We start from the raw sequence: 25,482 nt of genomic DNA, 5'->3' as shown, positions 1-25,482 counted from the left end.
CGACTTTCAGACTTCACAGTTTTAGTCCTGACTTTTTTAAATTAGGTACCGAACTATTATTTCTTGAATCCTGTTTTTGGTCATGCCAATATATGTATATACAAAAAAAAACAAACAAAATAAAAACAAAAAGATCGCTGTCAGGATCGAACCTGAGAACATCGGCATACGAAGCCAACGCACTACCACGGGACTACGTCTTGACTTGCTGAGTTCGACGAAATTATGGTATAAACTACGAAGTTACTAAGTATTCTGATAAATTCTCGTTCTCGAGAACATTCTCAGAAGTTACCGAAAATTCTCATTAGGAATGTTCTGCAACTTTGGAAACTTCTCGACCGTGCATTGCTACTTCCAAAGCGTTGTTTGTCATCCTGGAGCCAAAACAATTCTACCGGCAGTTTATATTCATCCTGTTGCGTATTTTGGAGAAGTTTCCACTCATTAGTCATTATCTAAATCTTGGATTTGTGCATCATTCACAAGATTGGAAAATCTGGATGCAAGTGGTGCTATTGTTCCATATTTACATGATTTCACAATTGACGGATCCAAAATCTCTAACTGTGGAAACACATTATCCGAATAGGTACGCAAACCTCTGTTTGATTTGAGCAATTGTTTCGATATAAAAATCTAAAATGCGTAATTTGAAGTTTTTTTATATGTTCTTCATTATCAATGCGTTGTAGGCCCAAAGTGACTTTAGTTCCAATGTATATAGATCTGCACGGGTAGCATGGTCGCGCGATAGACAATAAAACATCAGGCCGTCCCTATCGCATTATAGTAAGTGCGATAGGGACGGCCAGATGTTTTATCATTTATCGTGCGACCATACTTGCCTGCCTGCTAGTGGTAGGAAAATTCTTCGATTTTTGTGATCTATGTTGGAGATTGGTGTTTCATTCAAATATTGCTGCTTAATGTAATATGAAAGAATTGTCCGGACAGCTGATTCTAAGGTTTTTCTTAAACAATGTATCTGAGTGGATTCTGATTGCATAAGTTTATTTAAATTGTTGAAAGATAGTAGTATGAAATTTAAAAATTCCAAATATAATTTGACAAATGGATTCATTAAATTTTCCAATATATTATGAGAGGCTTGGACTCTATCCTCAACCACAGCATTAATGAAATATAATTTTAAAGCAGTGAACTGCTCTAAAACTCATGAAACAGCAGGAAGTAGAGATAACCACCGGGTCTGCACTGGATGTAAAAGCTTGTGGGGTTTAATCTCCAGGAATGTTTGAAATTATTTGAATGTGCCAATTCTTTTTGGGCTACTTTGGATGTAATTATACACATTCAGCACTAAGTCTTCTACATTTATTGGTAGTTTCTGACAAGCATAAGATGCACAGAGAGCGAATGAGTGGCATATGCATTTAATAAAAAATATCTGTGTCACATCTTTTTGTAATAATGTTCTTAAACTGTTTTGATTCCCCATCATAACATTAGCTCCATCAGCTGCAACTGCAAACCCAATTAAGTTTTCCTTCCATGGTATGCCACAGCTCTCAAAACTTTCCACAGTTAATTTATATAAGTCCTCAGCTGTTGCACCTTTTTCAACTGGTATAAAATCATAAAAACAATCTTCTACTAGTTCATCTATTATTATTCTGCTTACCAGACATATATGTTTAGTGGTTCCCCTATCTGCCGATTCATCAACGATTAATGAAAACTTCTGGCCTCTCATAGCTTTGGAAAGTTCTTCCTTTTCAGTTTGGCCAATCACATTTTTGATCAATGCTGTCGCCTTTGTTCGCCCCAAACTAATATTGGCCGCTATCTTTGAATCCGGACAGCAAGCTTTTACAACATTACTTAAGTGGTCGATGCTTCTAATGGCTATGTTATGTTCAACTTAAACGATAGCAAAAACAATATTGTGAATTATTATACAATATTTTGAAAACATTACACACATATTTATGTACTTACCCAGTCCGGCGAATACACAACACAACACAAGTTTTAGTTTCCACCTTTCCGTTACTTTGCAATATAATTAAAAGAAATTAAAGAAAATAAGATTTTCTTGTTGAGAACTTCGCAGCAAACTTACAACAAAACAAACTTACTTAGTTTTGTTGCGTTCATAAATTGTGACATCGAGGCAAATAAAACTTACTACTTCCGATGTAAATAAGGCCATTAAGGCCGCCCTACACTCACTTTAGAGCCTCACCTCAAGAATATTCGTTCCTATGGTTTCGTTCAGAAACTTGCATTGCATAGATTATGACAACACACACTCTGCGATTTAAATTAGGGCCGCCATACACTCACTCACTTCAAGAACTTTGAATAGAATAGAATTTAGACAAATAATATAATATAATTATAGACCGTCAACCAAATCTTGGCACTAGAAAAAGGCGGCAAATTTGAAAATTCGCGGGCTAGCAACACTAGTTTTGAAAAACGGTGAAAGTTCGCGTGTCATTTGTATCTTATCTGTGGAAATCTCCGACCTACCAAAAAGAGAAATAACTAGCATATATCCGTCCCTTTTTAATACATTATCTAATTCGTAAGGAAGGAGCGAGCCCCTTGAAAAAAAAATATCTGTTGCTGTTCGACGTGCATTGCTGGTTTTTGTTCGTTTCATAGGGATACCATACTTTAGTTTGATGTACATTGCTACTGCCAAAATTTGGTTGACAGGCTATATGATCGTGAACATTAGTAAATTTTTCACAATAATCAGATCTTTGGGATATCAGATTTTTGGGAAAAATTAGGAGATTTTTGGGAAAATCAGGAGATTTTTGGGAAAAATCCGGAGGTTTTTGGGAAAATCAGGAGATTTTTGGGAAAAATCAGATTATAAATTTAAATAGATATCATACACGAAAGAAAAAACGACAGGGCCCACTGGTGGCCGAGCCGGGAATCGAACCCGGGTCTTAAGCTTACGCGGCTAACCTTAGGCGCCTAGCCTTATCAGAGATAACATACACTAGAAGGTCTAGTGGTGAGGACGTTAGCCGCGTAAGCTGAAGACCCGGGTTCGATTCCCGGCTCGGCCACCAGTGGGCCCTGTCGTTTTTTCTTTCGTGTATGATATCTATTTAAATTTATTTATATATAGTAGTGTGACTACTTGAAAAAAGAACAAATCGAAAAATATTCAATAAAATAATTTGATTTGTTCCCTAGTTGTATAGATGGCAGCACCATCTCCCTCGCTATATCGTAATCCTGCAAAGGATTCGTATAGGAGGTGCAAGCACTAATTGCTCGCCCTTAGAGTTGGTCAAAGGCGCCTAGCCTTATCAGAGATAACATACACTAGAGAAATTTCGTCGGGTACCACGGCGGGCGGGTGATCTAGTGGTGAGGACGTTAGCCGCGTAAGCTGAAGACCCGGGTTCGATTCCCGGCTCGGCCACCAGTGGGCCCTGTCGTTTTTTCTTTCGTGTATGATATCTATTTAAATTTATAATTTATATATAGTAGTGTGACTACTTGAAAAAAGAACAAATCGAAAAATATTCAATAAAATAATTTGATTTGTTCCCTATTTGTAAAAATTAGATTTTCGGGAAAAATCAGGAGATCAGATGCACCTGGAAATCAGGAGATCTCCTGGAAAATCAGGAGATCTAGCAACACAGGAACCCTTGGTGGACGACAAGCAAGGTAGCAAGTAATAATTAAGATAAAATAATTATTTTTTTCCACGACTATACAGTCTATAGTACATTACGATACAAGTGCGTAATAAAGGAAATTCGAAACGAGTGGCGATAAATTAAAACACGACCGAAGGGAGTGTTTTAAATCGACGCGAGTTACGAATTTCCTTTTCGCACGTGTATTGTACGACGTTTTTCAGTACATATGGCCCTCCGAACTTTTGACTTGACATATAATGAACCACTTCTCGCACTAGTGCGTAAAAAAAACCATCTGTACTGAAAAATAGTTTTTTCTACTCGTCGACTTTAATCTGTCAATTAGGACACCGCAGACTAAACTATATGTGCCGACTTTTCAGTGTTGGATAGTCTTTGACACTTAGTCAACTATAATATTTCATTACGATTCACTTTAGTTAACTGAAAAAAATTCAAAAATAGAACTTAATACAAGTTCTATACTAATTTGCGATATCTGGCAAATTTTTCTGCATCTGAAACACATTTTTTTTAATCGATCGCGTTATCGACCAATCAGAGACGGTTATTACAAACAATTGGTTGCTAGGTAATTCGATGATACAACGGTGAACGACGCTATTAACATTAATTTAACCCTTAAATGCATGAATTTTTCTTTTAACGAGATATGAATATATGTGATAGACAATGGTTTTCTGAGTCTGGGAAAAATAATAAAAAAAATATTTAAGATCGATTTTTATACTAAATCAGTATTAGAAGTTAAATAGGCAAAATCTTATTTATATAAATATATCGTAATTGGTAAGTTGTATTTAAAAAAAATACTACTATAAAAAGTTACACTATTTGTGAAACCTTTATGATAAAATGTTTAAACATAAACTAATTACTAACTCCGAAATAATCAGCCTAAATCACATACTAAAAATCGCCATTGTCCTGTTTTTTCACACTTTTCCGCCATTTTATCTTAATCCTTAAATAATAAATAGTAAATCATTATATTATTTAATTTATTTAATTGTATATTAAATAATAATAAATAATGAATAATAATTAAGCAATAAATGAGATTTTGGATAGCTACATATCGAGCCACGGGCCATCAAATATATGATGCATATATACATCACCATGCATTTAAGGGTTAACTTGAATGATGATACTGTTCATCCATTGATGTTGAAAATGATGACTCATAAAAAAAGTATTGTATACAATAGTGATATAATTAAGCTTTTCTCTCAGCAAGCTTCGTGGCCTAAACATGGTACTCGACTGAAAAGCTTTGTATTATATCACGATTGTATAAAATACTATTATCTATAGAAGCACGTTTCAAGATGTGGCTGACCCTGTCCGTGACCCTTCTAACAAAAGGCAGAATAGCAGGATGCCGCTCGACCGTAGGGATCTTCATACCTATGGGCCTTCTGTACGGTCACCATGGGCTACCTAAGTGAGAGTCCGTATTACTTTACTTAGAAAGTGAATGAGTTTACGTTTCAAGATGTGGCTGACCCTGTCCGTGACCCTTCTAACAAAAGGCAGAATAGCAGGATGCCGCTCGTAGGGATCTTCATACCTATGGGCCTTCTGTACGGTCACCATGGGCTACCTAAGTGAGAGTCTTTGTTTACTATATATTGTGCCTAACTTCACTCCAAAGAAGCTGCTTTTATCCCTTTCTAAGTTTATCAATAAACGGAGAAAGAACTCTACGGCGAATGCTACGCCTCTGGTGTTTACGCGATGGAAGTAAAATCATAAGTAAATGTAATTTATCTATCGAAATATGTCGACATGGGGTGTACTGCGAATTCCAAAATATACGCATTGCGGGATTTTTCCTCTTTCACTTTGAGTAAAAGAGACGCATGTCCACATGTAGGTTTGACTGCTGTCACGACTTGACAAATATCGTCAAAAATGGGCCATTTGCAAAAAAAAGTTACCTTTCGGTGAATTGTGTGTCCCGTAAAAACAAGGTCGATTTAAAAATATATCACGTGAAAAAAACATAACGCATTTCCGTTACTTACTGTAATTCCCATTTTTATAAAAAAAGGGAATTATTTTTTATTACATCGTGCCATCTTTATATATAATTTATCATGTCCCAATTACGTTTTTTTTTTCTATGGAGGCCATATTATGTTGCGCTTCCTATCACTCCCAATAAAAAATTATAGTTCTTTGAGTTCTGGATGTATTTATTTACTTTTATTAAAAATGAATTTAAAATTTTGATAAGCATATCACAGCTTTTTGGAGTTTCGTTACACATACCTGCCTGGGTTTGTTACGAGGCATTAAATCACCAAAATTTATTACAGTTCTTCGTAGCAGTACTTATTATTGATCAAAAATCGAAAAATGCGTGGAAATTACTAAACAAGTCGATATCCATAAGTGTTTGACAATTAGGTTTGTAAATGTTAAAAACCAAAAATAATTTTGAGGATACGGTGCTTGCACAAGTACCTAAACGCCCGTGTGGTGACGGGTTAAGAATTTCACCACCCCCTTTCTTCCCGTGGGTGTCCTAAAAGTCGACTGAGGGATATTGCTTAAATTGTGGCATAGGCGAGAGGTTGGCAACCTGTCACTGCAATGTCACAATTTCGTTTTCATTCAACCCATATTCAACCCCTTTTTTGCCAAGAGTGGCAATTACATTTGAGTAGTTTCATGTGCTCTGTCCTACCCCTTTACGGGATACAGACGTTATCTTGAAGTGAGCTCGTTCGCCAAAAGCGCCCGCTTTTAGCATTGTAGTGTACTTAGTGCGTCATTGTAAAGCATAGGTACAATAAAATAATAAATTTTATCCATTTCTCGTAACCTTGTATCCCACCGTACCATCCTTTGTGATATGATATTATATTGGTTATTAGGTTACAATACAATACAAATACTCTTTATTGCACACCTTAATAAAATACAACAATACAAACAAGGAAGCAACACGAACAAAGGTAAACAAGGCGGTCTTATCGCTATAGAGCGATTTCTTCCAGACAACCTTAAGGTAGCGGAAATTGATAAACCTACTATGTATAACTATTTAAATGATACGTGCTGAAAGTTTACAGCCAAACCAGGCTATGGGCATTAAAAATCAACTTCAAAATCATATTTGTTTACCAATTATATCAGCCGTGTGTCAGCGCGTAAGTTTAGTATAAAACGAGTACAAGCTGCTGAATCGCGTCTACTCGCTTCCCGCAAGGTCAAGTGCGAGCGTCCAAGTCATTGCTCCTCCTGTGCGCGCATATCTACTTGCACAGCGCACCCAGTGCTATTACAATCTGTGACCGGTGCTCTTTACTCATGGTAAGTTTACTCCATTATGTGTATTATTGTTGCGATAAAGTTGATAACTTCATAATGACAACACTATAAATACTATCATCACTATAAGCCCGTCACAATTTCAAAACTCATCTTTTGGTTTATAATTTATATTTACTTAAAAATTTAGTTAGTTCCCAAAGTTACTATCATCACATCACTCAGTAGGTATACCTAAGTACCTACAAGCAAAGTGTAAATAAATAAAATTGTGTTGTGTAACAAACTGTTTACATTATGGAGATAACTTAATACACTTCGGCTTTATTCCGATACCATGTTGTCATAAACAGACCCTTTAGCACAACTTGCCTTGTCGCGCGCGAGTCCATACTTGAAGTCGCGCTTGATGTGTGTGTGATGAGTCGGCAAGATGTGCTAGACGGGCAGGTGTACCTACTCGTACTTGTGCATATACGCATATAAAAACATTAGTGTTACAAAGATGCCACCGAGTGAAACGTAAAATTTTCACTATACCAACAAGAGGAAAATATTAACTGTAAAACGTTAAACTAAGTCAATTACACTTACATTGACGGGCATTACCTATATAAACCGTGATTACCAATATTTGATTTTTGTTGAGATCCCGATATTTCGACACAGTTATAAAAATCAAAAAGGCAGTCACTGTATATATCACGGTCAATATAAGTCTAACAAAACTAACTGTGAATCATTCAAAACTCTTTAACTAAATCAACTTCGTAAATTATACCAGCCAGCTTTGGGCAACAAGTTAAAATTTGTATGAAATTAGTTTGCACTCTTGTGGACAAAATGTAACTTTATTGTTATTCGTTTTTGAAGTATCAAGAAAGCCTTTACCAGTTGGTGTGGTGAAAATAACCATTGTAACATTATTTTTGCACTGCTGTCTTTTTACATCTACTGTATTAACTATAGTAACATTCATAGATTCTTAGCTGTTAGATATTCTATTAAAGCTTTACTGGTAAGTAACTAATTGAACAAAGCACATATTCGCTCTGTGCAGTGTGCACGACTAGTGCTGCCCTCACTTAATGCGCTATACAATGTTAAATCTTATGGAGTCTATTTAGTTTCAGCAGCTGCCGCCAGCATTAGTATTCGAAATGTCCATAATATTACGTGTATTTGTGTCTATGATCGCCACTCCTTCACGCACTTTGCCAATACAATATTTTTTAAGCTGACTTCCTGGGGAGCCGGCGGGTCTTGAAAGGTTAAACCATTAAATTACCATTGCATTGTTATAATTATTCTTATGTTTGTAAGGCTATGCGAGGTAATACATTTTCTCGCCTTTAATTTCTTATTTGTTAGTCTAATTACTTACCTACATAACAAATTCCTATGTAAGTGATGAAAAGAATGTAGTGTTTGTTTTAGGTGTTAAGATTTAAAGTCCTTTCCAGCACGGAAATCATCGAGTATTCCAAACAATTGGGAGGCGTGCGCGGAGTTAATGCCAACGCATAGAGAGAGGCATTTGGAGTTTTGGACACTAAAATTAAATGTAATGAGTGTACCCGAGCGAATACTGCCCGTTCCCGTGTCATCGGACTCATGGGGCACACATAGACCCAGAGCCCAGGCCCGCCAGACCTTCCTCAAATTCTCAAGGATGAAACTTTGGGACAATGTAGAGTTCATATCGGCGGTTAATGTGTGCATATTTTCTAGTTCGGCCCATCGGCCAATTTTTTGCTATCAAGTGATGAAGGTGAAAAAAAAAAGTGCTTACTTTCCTTAAATTCTCAAGGCTGATTTTTATATATGTGTTAGAGCACGTTGTTAGAAATTGGTTATCATCAATGCCAGACCGTTTCCGCCGGCCATAACTTTTACCAGACGCTACAATGTTGTAAAAAAACGACTCTAACTTACCTCATTTTCTCAAGCCTGATTTTGATATATGATACGCAAGGACCTGTAACTAGACCGTTTGTAAGCAGCAGATTCAGATTCAGATTCAGATTCAGATTCAGATTCAGGGGTAACTCCAGCCAGCAGATCCTGCTGCAAGGACTAGGAAGGGGAGACTACAGGGGAGGAGATTTTGATACGCAATAGCGCTGTAGGCTCACGTGACTCTGATGATTGAGCCTAAGAGGCAGCGAGTCGTTGGATATGTCTGCGTCACATCTCACCGACTGAGACTCGAACGCAGAATCAGACAGAGTACGTTTGCAAACTGGCTCATTGCGCAGCAACCCCTGCTGCCCCGCCGTAGGCCCCCGCAGCCTGTCCAAGACACCAGAGTACCCAGTAGATAGGGTTGGGAGTGTAGGGTTTGCAGTCAGGATAGTAGGAGAGACGGGAAATTTGGAGCCGACCCGAATACAAGGCATCGTAAAGTCAGCGTTGGGTAGATAAATACTATACTTGGTGTGTAATAAATATTAGGTGTGAGGATATGTGACTGCATTTAAAATACACCCTCCCCTTTGTCTCACTTGTCATTTCTTCGTCTCGGATGTATCAGACGGAAGCTGGCTAGCTTCCAGAGGGGCTTCTCCCGTCTTCTTTTACGGTTTCAGAGCCAGCTTGATGTCGTTGCACGTTGTAGTTGTGTTATTTCAGCGATAGTGGAGTATATCGGTAGTTTTCTATAACTCCACGGATCCCATGTATATTGTTCTTCTTTGTCTCAATTCTTCCATAAGTAGTCTCTACGCGTGAAGTGTGTAAATATTGGTTGATTACTACATTGCCACTGTTAAGATCACCCACAACACTTTACTATACGTTAACTAAACAAATGACACTAAAAAATCAAAACGTAACTAAGTAATTGTTAAATTTGGTAAATATTTCACACTGTAACTGCTTTCACTGTAAGATAAAACTGAGGCTAGCATTCTGAAGATATTGTAGCACAGTTCTCAGTTTTGTTCAACCGGCTGCGCAGCGCATTCTTGATGATGATCTACGAAGAGGGTTGAGTTGAGCACTGTTTAGATAATGAGTTATTTTTTCTGTTGCTTATTCTCGTTGATAGTTTCATTTCATGTCATTCTTTGTGAACTCGATGTATTTCTTATTTCTTGACAGACGACAAACACGTGAGGTTTAGTGCAAACAGTTTGAGTGTCCATAATATGAGCAGACTTGGCGAAGTAATAAGGGCTCCAGTAACGTTGTCCTGTTGTGGGTAAGTGCAGAGTAATGTAATGGTGTTGCTGGTTGTAGACGTCTACGGCGATATGTTTGATAACACGTCCGCTGATGGGATAATTAAGAATGAATAACGTTTTAAAGCGCCGATGCAACTATGTATTACCATTTAGGCAAATAAGGGTTTATGTATTTCTTTGGTATCTTCTTGTGACATCTATTTCTTCGAGCTCATAAAAGACCCTCACAATTTTAGGCCCATACTTTCACGGTGCATCCATTCACCACAACACATATAGCATTAGATACACAAGTTCACTTAAGGATAGCACAGATAATAACAACGACAAATTATGGTAGTAATAGTCACTTCATCATCTACACTCGAAATCACTTAATAAGTACTATACTTCTGTTAGTACCTACTATTTTGACTACCACAAGTACAACAACACTAGATCGCGCCCGTATGTATTCATGTAGGTACCTAAAACTGAGAGAATAAAAATATAGTTTAATATAGTTGGCCGGTTTAGTCTGGTCTGGTAATAAAAGCGATTGTTATTTTTTTCTCTAGTAGGTAGCGTGGGTTCGAATGCCAGATGGGGCCTATTGTCTTAGTTATAAATTTGCGTCAGGAATTTGGAAAGACATTTGGATGAAAAGATTTAATGGGGTTTGCAGTTATACTATGGTCGGGCGGCCGGCCGTTAAACAACCCTATATCAATAGAGTATTGCATAATTTATATCCTTTTTGACCGTGTTTGGCAGAATAGCGGTGACTGGAGGCCAGATGTGTGCGTCTTTACAAGGAAATTGTCTTGGTTTTTTTAAGAAAGTAATTTATCCTTTTCTTTAATGGGAAGTTATTGGCTTGGTTTATGGTTTGGAAGTGCAATGTATTATGTTGTAAAAGTTGCCCAGATAGTTCAAGAAAACAGCCCGTGTTTTTTTTTCCTTTTTTTTGAGTCTCAGATACTTGTTTGGTATTTCCAGCTAGCTATGTATCATTGGGGGTTGAGTAAGTACCTAAGGTGCTATTATGTAAAGCTAAGTAAAGTGAAGTTAGTATCCACAACATTATAGGTATGTTTTCCAAACTAAGATATTTCGTTACAGTTCCTAGTTAAAACGGTACCAAAGGTATGATATAAAGTGTTATACAGCGCAAAAGCAATGGTAATTTTAATGCTGACAACCTGGTCAAATAGACATCGCTATCGGTTTTATTGAGACCAACATTACAGGCCTTCTTAAATCAACTTTCCTGTCTTGTGCAGAACCGTAGCGCTAGTTCTAGACACATAACTTAATTAACTAATATGAACTATGCGGCCCATGGAAATTGCGTAGTGGAAATTTTAGCTAATATAGTTTAATTGAGGTACCTGGACTATGTGACCTGTCTTACCTACCTAGTTACTAAAATAGTCAGGTATAATTTTATGGTAACGTCACGGCTATCGCTCAACGGTTCTGCGAGTCAATGTTAACTTTTGTTCTCGATTCATTAATTTAAAACTGATCAAATAAGGCGTTACTTAATGTAACTTAAGATTAGATTCAATAGGACTATAAGATTAGCTTAAATATAACTGAAATTGGTCACGTGACTGGCTCTTTCAGGCTAGTGACAAATAACCTTATCTTAAGTCGATGCTAGATTATAGATTTGAAATCAAAGTTAGGTAGGTGTAATAATAATAAGCTACTTAAAATGATAGCGTGTACAAATGATAGGTATACATTATTGAATGTTTCGCTTGGTTATTCTTAAAATGTAAATTTAGTATTAAGTATATATGTTTAGTACAGTTACCTCGCCTAGAAACAAATAAATAATTATCATTAGATTGAACTATGTGGAATACAAGCATACTATGTGTTGTGCTTATTAAATAGTAAATAAATAGTCGCGTTATATAAATTAGGCACAATGTGTATAATTAGCTAAACTGGGTGGCTAGCCGAATGGCACAATCGCTCACGAAACAAATAAATAAAGCGCTATTAGATAACTATCTCTAATACAAGCATACTATGTGTTGTGCTTATTAAATAGTAAATAAATAGTCGCGTTATATAAATTAGGCACAATGTGTATAATTAGCTAAACTGGGCGTATAATTGTAATCAGCTGATATCCCTTTCGTTGAGGCTTAACAACTTGGTCAAGCTAAATCTAGTTAAATAGGCACCTAAACCTAGGAGCACCGGTGTTAGCGCTAAGTAAGACAACAGAGATGGAACGAGCTCACCAATTTGGTCGCAATGAAGGTGTAGTTAGCATCAGCCGCTGCTTCTCGACGTTGGGTAGTAGGCGCCGGGCCCAGGTTGGGTATGGGCGGCGCGACGACGAGAGCCACCGGCACTTGGCTTGATTCGCTACTAAGTACTCCTAAGTATAGGTATTTAATCTAACACTGTCTCTAAAAATTGAGTAACTGTCACTGTAAGTATGTAAACACACTGCACACGCTTGTGGTGCGGGAAGAAGCTCGTAACTCGTACTGCGGATTGTCTGTTTGGATGCTACTGGGTGTTTTTGGTCTCGCACTGTCTCTATAAATTGAGTAAATAAGAAAACACACGGCACACTCGTAACGCGAAAACTATAAGCTCTATACATTTTAACACTACTGTCACAAAAGTCTGAAGTTAGGTACAACGCGTCGCGGGAGCTTTGGTCGGGTCGGGGCGCGTCGGCGGTATTTAGATGCACGTGCAGCGGTTGCACTTGAGATCTATTGTTTCGATGGGTTTTTACGCGTTTATGAGACTTGCTCCGGACACGACCGTCCACCACGGCGTCCCAAATGGTTCTCCCAGACTTTCAAAAATTTTACTTCTAAGGAAATAAAAAAATGAAAGTTTATATGTGGTGCAAGACTAATTTTAAGCTATGAATTTTATTTACACTGCGTAACTTCATGTGTATTTTATTATAAATAAAAGAAGAAAAGTTAATTAAACTTTTTTTTCGGTCGTCGAACAAGGTGGTTTAAAATTAGTTTAAAATTATTCTATCTTATATTGTAATAATTAGTATATGCCATATTTATACATAGTGTGAGGTCCCTCGCCCACAAATTAAAAAGGATCGATCTTAAAACTAATTTTAAACCACCTTGTTCGACGACCGAAAAAAAAGTTTAATTTACTTTTCTTCTTTTATTTATAATAAAATACACATGTAGTTACGCAGTGTAAATAAAATTCATAGCTTAAAATTAGTCTTGCACCACATATAAACTTTCATTTTTTTATTTCCTTAGAAGTAAAATTTTTGAAAGTCGCTTATTACGTCAAGTATACAATATACACGTAGCTTAATGTAGAAAATTCAAGTTTTTAGCTTTTATAGACCCGGAATATTTCAATTCTACTAATGCTCATATCGAAACTTTAAGTCGGTCTGGCGGATGGTTGGGTCCATCCGATTGGTCTGGCTGCTTACAAACGGTCTAGTTACAGGTCCCTGCGTATCATATATCAAAATCAGGCTTGAGAAAATGAGGTAAGTTAGAGTCGTTTTTTGCCAACTTTGTCGCGTCTGGTAAAAGTTATATTTATAATAAAATACACATGTACTTACGCAGTGTAAATAAAATTCATAGCTTAAAATTAATCTTGCACCACATATAAACTTTCATTTTTTTATTTCCTTAGAAGTAAAATTTTTGAAAGTCGCTTATTACGTCAAGTATACAATATATTATACACGTAGCTTAATGTAGAAAATTCAAGTTTTTAGCTTTTATAGACCCGGAATATTTCAATTCTACTAATGCTCATATAGAAACTTTAAGTCGGTCTGGCGGATGGTTGGGTCCATCCGATTGGTCTGGCTGCTTACAAACGGTCTAGTTATAGGTCCCTGCGTATCATATATCAAAATCAGGCTTGAGAAAATGAGGTAAGTTAGAGTCGTTTTTTGCCAACTTTGTCGCGTCTGGTAAAAGTTATGGCCGGCGGAAACGGTCTGGCATTGATGATAACCAATTTCTAACAACGTGCTCTAACACATATATAAAAATCAGCCTTGAGAATTTAAGGAAAGTAAGCACTTTTTTTTTTTCACCTTCATCGCTTGATAGCAAAAAATTGGCCGATGGGCCGAACTAGAAAATATGCACACATTAAACGCCGATGTGAACTCTACATTGTCCCAAAGTTTCATCCTTGAGAATTTGAGGAAGGTCTGGCGGGCCTGGGCTCTTGATCTAACACAGAGGCAGCATCCTCCAAGGCGTAAGGAATATTTGAGATTGATGGAATCTATAATGAATTGGGCTAATAGACTGAAAATGATTAACTAAATACTGGGTTCTTTATGGACGGTGATCAGAGGTTCATTGTTCCTAAAAGTCGTATAAATGACGCCCAATTGTCCGAACTCTAGTTGTGGGATAAGAACTGGACACCTGCCTAATAAAACGGAATCCAATTTGATTTCTGGCTTACTGTGACTTGTCCGCCCATAAAAAGCGGCCACTAAAATGCGGCCACTAAAATGGCTCACTATGGCGACTATGGGATACGGGGGTTAAATTGTAGCGTAGGCGAGAGGCTGGCAACCTGTCACTGCAATGTCACAGTTTCATTTTCTTTAAACCCTTTATTTGCCAAGAGTGGCACTGAAGCTTTAGTAGTTTCATGTGTTCTGCCTACAGATGGGATACAGACGTGATTGTATGTATGTATGTAAAATGGCTCAAGGAGAACACCAGGGAGCGAGTACTCAAAGGTGTCGGATTGCACTAGCAAAACCAGTGGGCGATGATATAGTCACATCCCTAATAATTATTATGGTCGGGTACTATTTAAAACACTAACTACTAAACGAAACAGGACAGTTAATAATCAATCAAAATAGTTTTTTTTATGTTTTATTTGGTTCCAACTTACCTGTTTGAGCATACATATGACAAGTGAGACTTTTTGCTTTGAAAAGACAAATATATAAGTATGTAGATACCTATTTGAAAGATTACAGCATTCCTCCAAAATTTCGAAATTTGTATTTATATTATGTATTTCCGTAACGAGCACATACTTTCCCGTATTTCATTTTTTTTTATTTCATAAGAATTTACAACAAACACAAACAGTTAAAGAAATAGCGCAATTGGTCCATCTTTTCACGCTGCTTTTGTTGAAAATATTGAGATTTCTATTCTAAATACCTACTAAGTTGTACTTCACTTGCACCTTTTATTGTTTGTACTTCTATTATTAAATATAATTGCCTTTGTTACGCGTTAAAAAAAAATTGATTAATATGTCAAGTCAGACCAAAACATCGCTCAGGGTCAAGGATTATTTATACATATCGGATTTACATACTTCATACTAAGAATCGTACCTCGATTTTTTGCGCCACCTATTAAATACTATCATAACTACACTGATGATACCTACAAATTTATTTTTTTCAAAATGTGTATTGATGTAATATCATGATTTTAGAATAAAGAAATATGTCATTTATTCTTACAAAAAATAAAACACGAAAAAATATTTGGGAAAAATATGATTTTGGCCACTAACAGGCTGCGAAACAGCGCCATCTAGTTTTAAGCCTAAAAGGCCCATACATTTCAGGGGTACGCTTTTGTATGGGCTTTGTCAGTCCAACATTAAATCGTTCTTGCTCAGGGTATAAGAAAACGTATAAGAGTCTTCCAATAGGCACCTATAAATATTAAACAAAATGGACATTCCTATGTACGTAGTATTGGTTTTTGGCAAACGTCCGTTAACTCAATCTCGCAGCGCGATTAGTTCACAAAAAACCTGATCGTTTTAATATGTATACTTGTGCTGTGAAAAATTGTGTTTGATATTGTGCACTGTTAGCAATAGCTTACATTTTTTATTCTGTTCTGTCCAATATCAACATATCTACACGTACTGCGTAGGTACACTCTGTTTTTTCTTCTACCAATGTTTATATTAAAGATGATTTGCGCTATGTTTGCGCTGCATTCTTAACTACATATTAATTTAAAATATAACAGGGAAAATCTGCTTTAAACATTAAAAAAAAGGGATATTTTTTACGAGAGCTCAAAAATCGTCGACCTTAGTTGAAAAGTAGTGTTCGACCGAAACACGTTCTGGCCAAAACCGAAAACGACGGTTCGGCCTTGGCTCTAGTTTCGACCGAAACCGAAATCGAAACTTTAGAAGATTTGTTAAAATTGTATAAAATCGCTTTTGTACTCAGATGAGTACAAAAGCGATTCTAGAGTAGGGTTTAGTTAATCTTAACTAGACCCTACTTGTCTTGTATATTGTGCAAATACTTTTAAATTTTTTGAGTTCATCATTTGTTATTTTTTGAACTCTTATCACCTTGTCGGGAACTTTTAACCTTTCATCAAATAACGGGAAATTATTTCCCACTTCATCATTCACCACAAAATATTTTTTATCTTTTTAATGGCACCGCTGAGCGATACGCATCATACAGATTTAAAATCTTAGTAACACTGAATTTGAAAAAAGGCAAGACTTTTCTAATGGCAACCATTTGTGACCACACGTCAAAGTCAAAGTCAGTTGTCATGATCAAGTGTTTTTTTTAGAATTTTGAGGCTAAGTACGAAAAAAAATCTGTTAAGTGCATACAATGAACACTATCATAAACTAGACTTATTTCCCCTGTGCTCTGCTTAAATATAATTGTCATAACGATATTAATTAGCCAATATTTTAAGGTTTTAGTAAGTGGGAAATTATTTCCCAGTGTTCGTGCCTGAACTCACGATTTTGGTAGGTTTTAATCAAGTAGGAATATATTTCCCAATATTCTCGACTTTTACTTTTTGAAAATGGCCTTTTTTTGTTTTCCATTTTTTTATTTGTTTCTATTTATTTTATTTCTATTAGTTTTTAGTAAAGACAAAATGTATAAGAAAACATTACGAACACAACTTACAAAAAAGGATATAGAAGAAACTCTTGAGAACTTAGCTGATCTGTCTGATTTATCCGATCATGAATATCATGATTCTGATGATGATCCTTGCTATGTCGACAAAATATATTTTCTATTTCTAAATTACTAGATTTTAAATCATCTAAAATTGACTAGTAAAAAGTTCGTAACCTTATCGAACAATGGGAAACTATTTCCCACTTCATTCATAATTTTGCTATTCCGTACCGGATAACGGGAAATTATTTCCCACTGCAAAACCCCCCTTTCGCCCCACTCTAAAATTTTGTAATGCATATTTTCGTAATCTACGCACTCAAATTACCCAAAAACTGTTCTTAGTTTTCAAAAATCTCACAAAAAGTTTTCCATTTGATTAAGGGTTTAATTCTTGGAATGTAATCCCAAACGCGACCCTATAGTACAATTTTGTAAGTTTCGGCCCGGCCGAATGATTCTGCCGTTTTTTGGCCGAAACCGAAACTACGGCCGAAGTGAGCGTCAGGACCCCTGGACCACTACAGATATTTGATGTTTAGTACATACTAAAATTTAGTACCTATTTGATACTATTTGGTACCTGAGTACATATATTTGGTACCTCCACTGATATCGAAAAATCGAGCGAATAAAGTGGCCAGACATTCTGACGTCAGGATGTCTGGACCATTTTTGGTTTACATAGTTCTAGACAACACTACTAATTGATATCTTAGTCAATATTTACTACCTATTTGGTACCTGTCAATATATTTTTTTCAAATTTTTTTGGCGTACCAGAAAAAAGTTATGATGGAATTTAAAGTTGAAAACTAGTGTAATTACACTAATTACTTTTATATTTCGACTATATTAATGCCACTAGTCAGTAGAGATGATGTGCGAGTGCCTAAAAATAAATTCCTTTTTAAGTTGACGCGCAGGAGGGCAGGCGGATTCGCCTCTATTCTTTTGACTGGCGCTACATACTTCAACGGCACGGCCGGGCTCACAACTTTAAATTCCGTCATAACTTTTTTCTGGTACGCCAAAAAATTTGAAAAAAATATATTGACAGGTACCAAATAGGTAGTAAATATTGACTAAGATATCAATTAGTAGTGTTGTCTAGAACTATGTAAACCAAAAATGGTCCAGACATCCTGACGTCAGAATGTCTGGCCACTTTATTTGCTCGATTTTTCGATATCAGTGGAGGTACCAAATATATGTACTCAGGTACCAAATAGTATCAAATAGGTACTAAATTTTAGTATGTACTAAACATCAAATATCTGTAGTGGTCCAGGGGTCCTGACGCTCACCGGCCGAAACATAATTTTTTGACTGAAACTGGCCGAAACCGAAACCGAACTTTCGGTCGGTCACTATCACTATTGAAAAGCTAACCTAAAAGTTTTGCTCAGAGATTTGAACAAGAGAAACGATTTGATTAGATTATTTCAGATTTCTCAAAAAATTCCTTCGATAAACGTTACCTAGAGGTATACACCCTAAAGTAGGTATACTTTTATGACTATTATCGGGACGTTAAATTCTCAAGTATTTTTAATTAAGTCTATTATCCGCTCCAACATCTTATGGTGGCTTACCTACTTACTAACGTTCATTCAGTTGAGACGCGGACGGACACTGAAATTGTGCTCGGTGAAACTAGAGTTCCTTATTGACTACAAGTCCACGGCGGCAGTTCTTCAAGCAAACACGTTACTTTTCACCCTAACTGGGTATCGTATGGTTATATATGAGCATTGTTTGAATACGTTCGAACGAAACTCTACGGAAGATGTCGGTAGTTACCTTAAACAGTAAAACAAATATATTGGAGAGTGTTATTATTATATAACCGTATACATACGACCAAGTTAAAGAGACGTATCAGGAACTCAAAAACCGGCCAAGAGCGTGTCGGGCCACGCTCAGTGTAGGGTTCCGTAGTTTTCCGTATTTTTCCGTATTTTTCTCAAAAACTACTGAACCTATCAAGTTCAAAACAATTTTCCTAGAAAGTCTTTATAAAGTTCTACTTTTGTGATTTTTTTCATATTTTTTAAACATATGGTTCAAAAGTTAGAGGGGGGGACGCACTTTTTTTCCTTTAGGAGCGATTATTTCCGAAAATATTAACATTATCAAAAAACGATCTTAGTAAACCCTTATTCATTTTTAAATACCTATCCAACAATATATCACACGTTGGGGTTGGAATGAAAAAAAATATCAGCCCCCACTTTACATGTAGGGGGGGTACCCTAATAAAACATTTTTTTCCATTTTTTATTTTTGCACTTTGTTGGCGTGATTGATATACATATTGGTACCAAATTTCAGCTTTCTAGTGCTAACGGTTACTGAGATTATCCGCGGGCGGACGGGCGGACGGACGGACGGACGGACGGACGGACGGACGGACGGACGGACGGACGGACGGACGGACAGACATGGCGAAACTATAAGGGTTCCTAGTTGACTACGGAACCCTAAAAAAGCGGCAGATAGAAGCACGGACTGGCGATTACTCCACAGACAAGAGCCTGGCTCTTAAGAATATGATGATGATGAAATAACCAATGATTTAAGGTAACATTGGTAACACAACTACTGAGATCTTACTGCGTTGTAACAATGTAACGGTTCCAGCAATTTGATGTGAACACACCCACTCAGGTCGATTCTCACGTTTTAATAAATACCTTTGTATGGCGGATGTAAATTTAGACAACGTTAACCGTTTCACTGTTCATACTATGTATATTACTTATGACTAACGGAACGAATCAAAATCTTTAAGGACAATATAATGCCTATAGGTACACGGTGTAACATGAGGAAACCAAAGATTTGAACTACGCAATATGAGGGAAAAATTAAAATAAAATTACGTCAAGCACGACAAATCAAATTTTGGTGTAATTTTTTTTACTTTTTTTGGATGTACTATTTTCACATAAGAAATAAATGTTAGTCGTAAAACAGTTTTTTTTTTCTATTTAAATACTTTTTTGCAATGAGTCACTAGTTACTTTTTGATAGGTACCTTTCTACGAGGATAGTTAGATTATGTGCGATAATGGCATCATCGCCATCAAAACAGCGTTTTGTTCTGAGAAATAATAAGTAATTGTAATTTTTTTAAATGGATATAACTCTGAAAGTAGGCGAAATCCAGAAAAGTTTACATGATATTTTACTCTTCTAATATGATGAGGAATACGCTGTTAAAATTATTCGGTTTCCTCATGTTACACCATGTATAACGAATGCTTGGCTTGACATTTCATTTTCTAGCACTTTTAGGTATTTAAAAAAGTGTAAACAAACGATTTAAAGGATTGTTTATCAAGTAACGATTAATCTGGATGTAACACTAAATACTAAAATAATTATAAAGGTAGGTACTATTATAAATGTTTACCATTACGCGATTTTTAATTTTATCTGTTTGACATTCGTCATTACTTGTTATATTATGTAATCTAATAAAATATTAAAGTGCAAGATATATGATGATCTTATTACATCATAATCTGACGAATACCGATGTTAAAAAACATAATTACGCAAGTACCTATCGCCGATGTCAGATGCGGGAGGCAGCGGTCGCGCATACCTGGAGCAAGGCCGCGCGGAGCAATGACCCTGCGCTGGACTCCACTTCTACTTGTAATTGCATATAAAAAAGAACACTTAATTAATAACGAGTACGTAGGATACTACTTGGACTGCTTGAAATTATAATAACAAATACGTATGAATACCTTGTCAATTATACAGATAGTGAACGAACGCTTTAAAAAAAATTCTATACCTATACATATATGTTCGCGCCTAACTCATAATCATAATATTAAGATAAATGAAATTAAATGATGATTCGAAATTATCACAACGCACCTTATATAGTCTTTCCAATTGATTATGATTATATGACCTCTTAATAAAATAACATCATATATCATTCAAAAATCACCTATCATAATGATGTTGATTTTACGACATATTTCTCGATCGATGCCAAAGTCATTGCTTCCTTAATGAACTCATTGATTCTGCTGACATTATTTTGATAGGGCACGGAAGGCTTCCCAAGCTTTAAAAACACTTCCCTACCTGCTCTGTGACTTTTTCTTTAAAATCTTCCTAGAACCAATCATAATTATACACGGTATTAGCATAGCAGATAGCTGTATAGAATAGCTAAGCTAATAGGTCGCAGTGGTAAGTATAAGTACCTACCTATAGAACATAAGAAATGTAATTTAATAACTTTTACTTCAAATTAAAATGTATATGTGCATACAAATAATTCTGCTTGCGATCTAATGCAAACACACTCGCGTTTAATGCTCGTTGATTCTCCATTCCAAACGCTCTCGACTATTTCCTCCCTGGTTTTGATTTTTTGATATTCTTATTTTTAAAGACGCTAAAGCCCTTCAAAATTTTTCAAAAACGGCGTTAATAATAAGGCCTAAAAAATGGTGTGGCCAAAAAAACTAAACGGTCCAACACAGATTATTTCATTGTTATTCAGATTCTCAAATTTTGTTTACGTTTCTCAAGTTTTGAAGGAGAACATATTAGTCGAGAGCAAAACCTCGATTTTAAAGATTTTTTCGCAATCTTTCTCAATCTTTTAACTGTTCTTAATGGACAATGTATATTAAACTAACCTTTCTATTTTAGCATTTTCGCTCCTGTAGCGTCTTAATTAATGATAACATTAATAAATGAAATGTCCGGTTTAATTTATCTCCCGCATAAGGCTTACACACTGTAAGGAATATTAAAAATTTAATGGAAAATTCTGCTCCAGGGATATTTATTCCATTGATCCAAAATTCCAAACCAATATAAACATTGAAGTGGTTCGTTATGTGTGTTACGATACACGTGCGAAGAGGAAATTCGTAACTGGTGTTGATTTAAAATACTGCCTTCGGTCGTGTTTTAATTTATCGACTCTCGTTCCGATTCCGAATTTCCTCTTTTCCGCACTTGTATCGTAATGTACTTTCTCATCCTAATGAGAAATACACACCTACAGATGTATATTACATGATAAAATCTAGTGATTATATTTATCCATATTATGTTCTTATTATTTATTTACCTTACTTGGTGTGTTGGAAGATGCTGCGGAGACAACTTGTTTTGGCGTGCCTGTTCTGCTGGGTCGCGCACACAGCGGCCAGCAGCGACGACCGGTTCATCAAGAAATACGCAATGATGAAGGTAAAACCGTGCCGTTCGTCCTTAGAGTCTGCAATCTTAGGTGTTTCTAAAAAAACGTATACTAGTACTTATTATATGATATCATACATACTTTTAACTGTTTGGCAAATTAAGGGTATAATTAGACAATGCGTAACATAATATGTCTTGTGGTCACAAGTCACAAATATTAATTTTATTTTATCTGGAGCTGTACTAGGAGGTCACTTATAAATATTGTACGTACGAAATAAAAAGTTAATATGTAATACTTAAGTAATCTTTATATATAGGTATTTGTTATTTAACTGACTAGTGCAAAATGAGGGCCAAACGAGTGTTTTATGAAACGATCTGAAAGACATTTCATAATGTCTTTTTTCTACTCCTCGACTATAATCTGTCACTTAGGACACCACAAACCAAACTATAAGTGCTAACTTTTCACTGTTGGATAGTCTTTGACTCTTGACAACTATATATTTCATTACTTCTCTGTAGTCAACTGTAATAATTTCAAAAATAAAACTTCATACCAGTTATATACTAATTTGCGATACCTGGCAATTTTTCTACATCTTAAACACATTTTATTTATTTGTGGCGTTATCGGCCAATGAGACAGTTAAGTATTACAGACAATTGATTGCCAGGAAATTCGATGGTGATACAACGGTGAACAACGCCATTAACATTAACTTGAATGAAGATATTGTTCATCCATTGATGATGAATATGATGACTGATAGAAAAAGTATTGTATACAATAGTGATATAATCAAGCTTTTTACTCTCGTACTGTACTCAGCAGGCTTCGTGGCCTAAACATGGTACTCGACGGAAAAGCTCTGTATTATATCATGATAGTATAAAATATTAATAAGATAATATTATGTACAGTTAGTTGCATACATATGTAACTTTATCTACATCCATATAATGTAATAGTTTTCTACAAGTAGTGATTGACTGTCAGTTCAGTTTTAAAACGTTCGATATTTGAAACGAAACAAATTCGATCGCTATCATCGCAAATATGATTCTTTCTTTGTAACAGAATGTTCTAAATTTAAATGAAATCAGAGTACCGGTTGCCGACATTTTACATCATACAGATTTCTCACAATGGAGGTCATTTGCTTATTATGCATATTATCTATAGAGAACTTATATGATATTGATATAGTTATTATTTGATAATCAATAAGTCATATTTTTTCAGATTTATGAAAGTTGTTTTGGTCCTGAAGTAGTAAAACAAATTCGACAAGAAATGAAGGACGCATATGCGAAATGTTCGGCACCGCCATCTTTCGACGCGCAGCCGAACCTGCACCTCCCGCCTTCGGTGCTATTGGGGAAACTCCCGCCCGGCTTTGCCATGGACCCAAGCTCGCAAACTATCACTAAACCTACAGATGGCGTTATACACAACCAAGAAAACGACTTACCAAATCAAGACTCGCATTCCCTTAAGGGATCGCCTCTAGGAGGTGTTCTTGCATTTAGACCACATAGCGTAAGTACAAAAAACAATGTTACATATGAGAAAAAAAATACCACCTCTTCAACAATGCCTCCTGTGAGGATTGAACTCACGACCCCTGGTTTACGAGACCAGTGCTCTACCACTGAGCTAAAGAGGCGATAGCTTCACGTGTAAAAAGTCGAAAATAGCTTGGATAAAACCTACCTATAAGTACAAATACACACAGGGCTAGAGTAATCAGACATATTTTACAAGTGTAGGAATTGTTGTCCACATTTAGAGTCTAAAATGGATCTTGTTTTAAATAATTCTTGCGAAATGCTTTTCGATGTAATTAATTAACTCTGCAAAAACAACTTTTATGACTGCGACGCTGTTCGATAAAGAGAAATAAAGTATGTAAATGTAATAAAAATTATTGGTATGGTATTCTTAAATTTGCTTAAATAGGCCAGCGACAATATTAGACGTAAATCTTTGGGAAACAATTTTTGACTATTTTCCTACCTACATAGCATTTTTATTAATGCATCACTGACAATGTCAACAACCGCGGGTATGGGTGTCAAATAAATAAAAAATAAATACTAGTTGTAAGGTGATCAACATCCCCGGTCCTATCCCTTGAGCCGGGAGAGGGGGTTTCAAAGTTATTTATTTTCGGTTCTTCGCTTATATGTCGGAAAAAATGCATTCTAGTGCAACTTTAGCATTTTAGCTCGTGTCGTTTTGCGTCTGGAAAGAAATCTATAGTATAGTATATTTAGGATCTTCTATATGTCATTGAAATTTGATTAACATTTCCCGTTTTGTGATGTTTTAATCTTCCGCTGGTTCCATCATAGGGGTTAATCCGACGAAGTAAATGCAATTATTAATAACATATGTATAATAATAAAACCTGGTAGGTACGTTGTTAACAAAACTCCTTTGGACATTTTTTTCCGAATTGATCTTTCCTGTTAATAATGAGTATGTTTGAACAGTCTCGATTAATGTATAGTCTTTAATTTAAATTTAAATTTAGATACCTCTTCTAAACCTAAGGCTGGCAAGAGCTAGCAAGAGATACGCGTTTATAATATGTTTAGACCGATATCCATTCGAGGTTAAAACATAACCCATAATTATGCTCACCTCACCGTTTCGCTGCACTCATCGTTCTGGTAGCGTTGCGTGCTGTGCACGGAATATTTCGGCACCGAAAAAATATCGATCATCGAATATTTTTTGCTTGTCACGACCCTAATAGGGTCATTGACCTTTAATATTATAAAAAGGGGTAGGAATTTTTTATGTAATATAGTAGGTCAGTGCTTTTTATATCTATAGTCTACCCCCTGACAAAGCTGTATCATAAATTTTGGTGACGGGGTACGTCTTACCCTCTGACCAATCCTGCCAAAAAACCTTCCGTCGTATTTCATCTGATCTAACGGCCACTAGATGTATGTGGTATGTGGCACTTACTGTCTGTCAGTAAGATGTCCATTCAGCTTCAATATACAACATGGGCCTGTGTAACTCGAAAGATGTTAAGTGTATTCCTAACGACATTTAAAAAAAACCGGCCAAGAGCGTGTCGGGCCACGCTCATTGTAGGGTTCCGTAGTTTTCCGTATTTTTCTCAAAAACTACTGAACCTATCAAGTTCAAAACAATTTTCCTAGAAAGTCTTTATAAAGTTCTACTTTTGTGATTTTTTTCATATTTTTTAAACATATG

General features: G+C 36.0%; 1 protein-coding gene and 1 non-coding gene across 2 annotated transcripts in view; one reads left to right on the top strand and one right to left on the bottom strand.

Annotated features, from left to right (window-relative positions):
- Nucleotides 1–6,857: 6,857 nt before the first annotated feature.
- LOC125241281 overlaps nucleotides 6,858–25,482 on the top strand; it is a 36,782-nt gene continuing 18,157 nt past the window's right edge. The window contains exons 1-3 of the mRNA XM_048149671.1: nucleotides 6,858–6,986; nucleotides 22,188–22,289; nucleotides 23,491–23,787. Of these exons, the coding sequence (XP_048005628.1) occupies nucleotides 6,984–6,986; nucleotides 22,188–22,289; nucleotides 23,491–23,787 (402 nt within the window). The 5' untranslated portion in view covers nucleotides 6,858–6,983. The remainder of the gene's footprint in view (nucleotides 6,987–22,187; nucleotides 22,290–23,490; nucleotides 23,788–25,482) is intronic.
- Trnat-cgu lies at nucleotides 23,843–23,914 on the bottom strand. The gene has a single exon. It is a non-coding gene; the product is annotated as a tRNA-Thr (tRNA).

The sequence above is a fragment of the Leguminivora glycinivorella genome, chromosome Z (genome assembly GCF_023078275.1).
Source record: "Leguminivora glycinivorella isolate SPB_JAAS2020 chromosome Z, LegGlyc_1.1, whole genome shotgun sequence".
NCBI classification, from domain to species: Eukaryota; Metazoa; Arthropoda; class Insecta; order Lepidoptera; family Tortricidae; genus Leguminivora; species Leguminivora glycinivorella.
Note: the sequence above shows the minus strand (reverse complement) of the source record. Positions and strands in the feature narration are given on the sequence as shown.